The sequence below is a fragment of the Atheta coriaria genome, unplaced genomic scaffold, assembly GCF_025399875.1.
Source record: "Atheta coriaria isolate IRGN ID8LTWV9N9 unplaced genomic scaffold, Caltech_Dcor_3.1 hic_scaffold_4_pilon, whole genome shotgun sequence".
Taxonomy (NCBI): Eukaryota; Metazoa; Arthropoda; class Insecta; order Coleoptera; family Staphylinidae; genus Dalotia; species Dalotia coriaria.
The window spans coordinates 746,901-751,383 of NW_027045446.1; the positions used below are offsets into that span (position 1 = coordinate 746,901).

Genomic DNA, 4,483 nt, shown 5'->3' on the forward strand with positions numbered 1-4,483 from the left:
AAAACAAAAAAACGTGCAAAACAAGCGCCATGCAAACTATGTTATTAAAAACAAAATGTTAAGTACCCGAAACTCATTTTGATGCTGGATCCCAAACTCGCCAAACTAGAAGCGACTGTTGCAGCAGGTACAGTTTCAGAGCGATGCAGTTTGTTCTGCGCTGGTGGACTTCCTTCAAAAGTTGCAGATCTGTGCACAGAACTACGGAATAGAATTGGCTCATCCGTCAATGGATTACTCTGTGCTAAATTGATGGTTTCAGGGGGTGGTGTAATGGGTGGAGGTGTTGGTGGATCGTCAAATGCACCCAAAGGATCGTTTTCCGTGATTAACATTCGAGAAATCCTTAAAAACATACAAATTAATATTAAAAACATCAAAAATTAACAATTTGCTTACTTTGTAATTGAAATCTTATCGTTTTCTTCATCTGGATTCTCTCCATCATCTTCCTCTTCAAATTGTAACAAGCGTGAACACTTCTTATTACTCTGCTGTAATTTATCAAGGATCAACGCATCTCCTGCACTTTCACTTCTTGATAATACCCGCACGTATTCCGCGGGACTTTCTGGCGGAGTGAAAGTTATGTGGATGTCTTCAATGGGTTCCTGAAAATCTCCTTCATCTCCTTCGGTATCTCTTGAACTAACACCCGAATCTGTTTGTTCGGAACCATTACTAGCACTACCTTTAACAATGCTCACAACTCGCGTGCAGATTTTATCAAACACACCATCAGTAACAGGTACTGCTTCATGTGAATCCAAAGAAGATCTTGAAGCAACCCGATCGCCTGGATCTAACAAATTTAAAGTGCTATCCATTGTGACAGATTGCCGTTTTGCCTGTCGACGTTTCGCAGCTCTGCGAAACCTCGCCGCACCCAAAACAACATAACGCAATTTGTTCCACAGCAAAAGACTTGAACTACTCTGTGCGGGCCATTCGGCTTCCAAAACACAACGATTATATAACCCGTATGTAAGCGCATTCGGTTGAAGCCCATTCCGCTTCATCAAGAGCAATAATTTAACAGCAAGCAGCGGTTTTGAATATTCACCGCAAAGTTGCATCATTAATCGATAACAGACTTCATCACACGCCAGTTTTTGTTGTGTGGCTCTCACTAACAATTCGTACGCCTGTTGTAACACAGCGCGTTCCCTGCCGACATTCAATGATAACAAACTGGGCAGCGCCATGAAGTATAAAAGTATGACAGGTGCCGCTTAAACATCTCGCCCATAACGCTGGTTGATTCACGTACTTCTGCGCGAGTTTCTGTGCAGATTTTATCTCGTGCTTTGTTCGGCGAGCCATTGGTGAACCAGGGATTGAGTTTTGATACAGTGAAGATAAATGATCACGTTTTTTACCCGTGGTTTTCAGTAGGAGCGGATTCAAAGTGAATTCGGTGTAAATTTGTGAATTTTCTACAATAAAACAATTTATATTTATAAAATGTAAATATAAAAATGTAATAAATACCTTTTGTGGGTTCAGGAGGTAATAAAAATACAGTCCTCTCACTTTTATGCACCATATCAGGTTCAAGAAAACGAATATCTTCATCATCCTGAGCTAATCTCTCAGTGCATTCATCAAAGAACGCTAGGCCTTGATCACCATCAGCTACGAAACTCTCTCTTCAATAAACCTAATAAACATCTGTGTGTGCATCAATAAAGTGAAAAACTTATGATAGTTTTATCCGGGATTTTAAAAGTCCGTGAGTTGAAACAGCGCCTGCGGGTCGGTTGTGCCCACTGTGGGCGCTCTGGTAATAGGCAACAGGAAATTTCTGTACCCTTTCAACGTCAGCGCCATAAACTTGAGGAAAGCTTCCTGAATTTCCAACTCTTGAGCTTGCTACAAATAAAAATACAATAAATCATTTGCATTGTAACAAAATAGTTGTTATACTTCTCGTCGTCGTCTTTGGAATTCTATTTCCAAGTCCAATTCCGGGTCAGGAGGAGGGTCTACAATCTTTTACTTTGACACAAACTCTCATAGAGTCGTTCAAGGGTAGTTTTGAGGATCTTCGCCGGTTTTTTCGGTAATAATCGCACGTTTAGAATATGCCGCTGTGTTTCGCTGACTGTAATAATATTAGTATCCAAATCTACACAGCTTACATCCGGAGGCGGGTCATACAGATCGAAAAACGTGAATCCACACCAATCATAAACGGTAAAGGTGCGTGAAGTACTTCTACTAAACCTACAATTCAAAAATAAAATTATTTATAGGTTAGAATAGGTTATGTTGAATATAACCTAGTGGACAAAGTGGAATGTATGGACACTGCCATTTGAAAGGAAATAATAACGATGACAGAGCTTCAGCGACGGCGGTGAGCGTGTCCGGACGCAGTGAATGAATCAAAATCTTTTGTTCGGTGAGTGCCAGTAATAAAATGAGCAAACAATTGTCCGCGCCGAGATTGAAGAGTAAATCCTTGAAACCAGCCGCACTGCGCGGCAGAGGCAAATCTTCAGGTTGTGTCATAATCACACGTTCTGCACTTGATAGTTGCAGTAATGTCCTTGGAGCAGGGAAAGGTACTTCATCAAGAAGTTGAACAATATATCTCTCGATAGATATTTCTTGTTCTTCACCTTTTGCAACCATATTCTACAACATAAAGAAATAAATTTTGTTCTTGGATTAGTTTTTAGTTGCTTACATAAAGAAAATATAACCATTGTCTGAATGTGTCTGCGAATGGCCAGTGGGAAAGCACACAAATACTTTTCGACGCATGTAAATTAAATCCTTTTCCTTTTTCATAGTTAAGTTTGGTGGTTTGTTCATCACTCAACTCATCATCAGCGAATTTCTCGTAGAAAGTCACAGCTGACCCGTAGACTTTGTGTTTCGCATCGGAAACTGTAAGCACAAACGTGCTGAAAATAGGCTTGGGTTGTGTTGCTTCTTCAGGCCACACTTCTAATGTAGCACCCATTGGCAAACAGAATAATGGAACGGAGTCTGGGAATGGGAAATGTTCCAAATTACCCATTGGATACCTGAAACAAACAGGGAGTAATCAGATTAATCGGTTTTATTTGTTTGCATTAAAGGTGATATCACTTACCTGGAAATAACGGATGGATTGTATGTGATTAATCGCGAACGATTCATGGACTTTTTGTAGCAGAGGAACACGTCACTGCCGACGATTCCCTTGTTGAGGTTTTTGTTAATGCAGCAGAACGCATGCGGCGGGGATTCGCCTTTGCTGGCGATGACGACGCAAATGTCCGTCACCACAAGAGCGTTGCATGGCATCGTTGGTGAGCCTCTTCGATATGTGATGAATGTCAATGCAGCCGAATTATTTACATTGGCTACTCTACCACCGACACTTTCTTCAACTTTTCCAGCATCTTTCATTAGGAACTCTTTTCCCTCGTACATAACACCTAAAAAAAAGCGCAGAAAATTGGTTATGTTCATGTTTTTTAAGGTTATTACAAGAAATAATTGTGTAAAACTACTTAAAACTAATAAATAAACATAAATATGCATAGAACAAAGAACTATAGCAATAAAATATAAATATTTGTTAATTTTACATAAAATAAAACCAAATTTGAGTAAAATTTCACTTAAAATGGTCATAAATCATAGATTTTTGTCCATATTTTATTTTTTAGCATAAAAAATGCCTCAATACTTACCAATATCAACCAAAGGTGGTTTATCCCTGCCTCTCCGAAAGCACAAATAACATTCAATGCTTCGTAGACTTCCATGATTCAAATCAGCACTCAACCCACTTGGTGTCCTCTCAATCACCTCATACCCTTGTGGCACAACCTCATTCAAAGATGGAAAAACAATCCCAATGTCTGTGATTGGGTCCTGATCATACCCGCTCTTAAAATGTGCTGAATCTGACAATGATGTGTCATCGAGAATGTCTGGTTCTTCTGATAGACCAACTACCACAAAGTAGTCGGCCACACGACGCTCATCCATGCTTAAGTACTGAATTACTTCTGTTTAAGGCACATCTTGTACATAATAGTAATCTGCAACACAATTATTCCCATCTGTTCGCTGAACAAGTTTGTATACATTTGCTGTTTGATTATGACTTACCTGAGCAAAGATATTGAAGTAGTTGATAGCAAATGATAGAAGTAGATGAGTCATCAGCCGAACAGAAAGTTTATCCGAGTGTTTTTCGTATTCTCTTCTTAGAACCGTGTGTTTTGTTTTTATATAATACATTTGCAGCGGTTGATGTGATCCAAGGTGCTTTCGAGCGCTCGCTTTCTACGTAATTACGCATCGGGCGGACGGCATATTCGGTTTGTTGTGTTTTTACGCTGCAGGTGTAATGTTCACTTGGTGTAATTATAATTCAACATGTAACATTAACTATACAAATGCCAGTGAGTTATTTATTGTTCGTATGTGGTAGTGACAGTAATGACAATTGTTGACATTTTGAGCGCTTAGGTGCGAA

At 39.5% G+C, this 4,483-nt stretch overlaps 1 protein-coding gene across 1 annotated transcript; it reads right to left on the reverse strand.

Moving 5' to 3' along the window:
• Positions 1-19: 19 nt before the first annotated feature.
• LOC135790713 (DENN domain-containing protein Crag-like) lies at positions 20-4,239 on the reverse strand. The gene is given in 13 exon segments (XM_065300983.1): positions 20-345; positions 400-1,214; positions 1,216-1,436; positions 1,492-1,644; positions 1,647-1,872; positions 1,927-1,997; positions 2,000-2,173; positions 2,176-2,226; positions 2,283-2,640; positions 2,693-3,035; positions 3,104-3,431; positions 3,690-4,043; positions 4,114-4,239. Coding segments are annotated over 12 exon segments (3,342 nt in total). The 5' UTR covers positions 3,991-4,043; positions 4,114-4,239; the 3' UTR covers positions 20-44.
• Between the last annotated feature and the right edge of the window lie 244 nt (positions 4,240-4,483).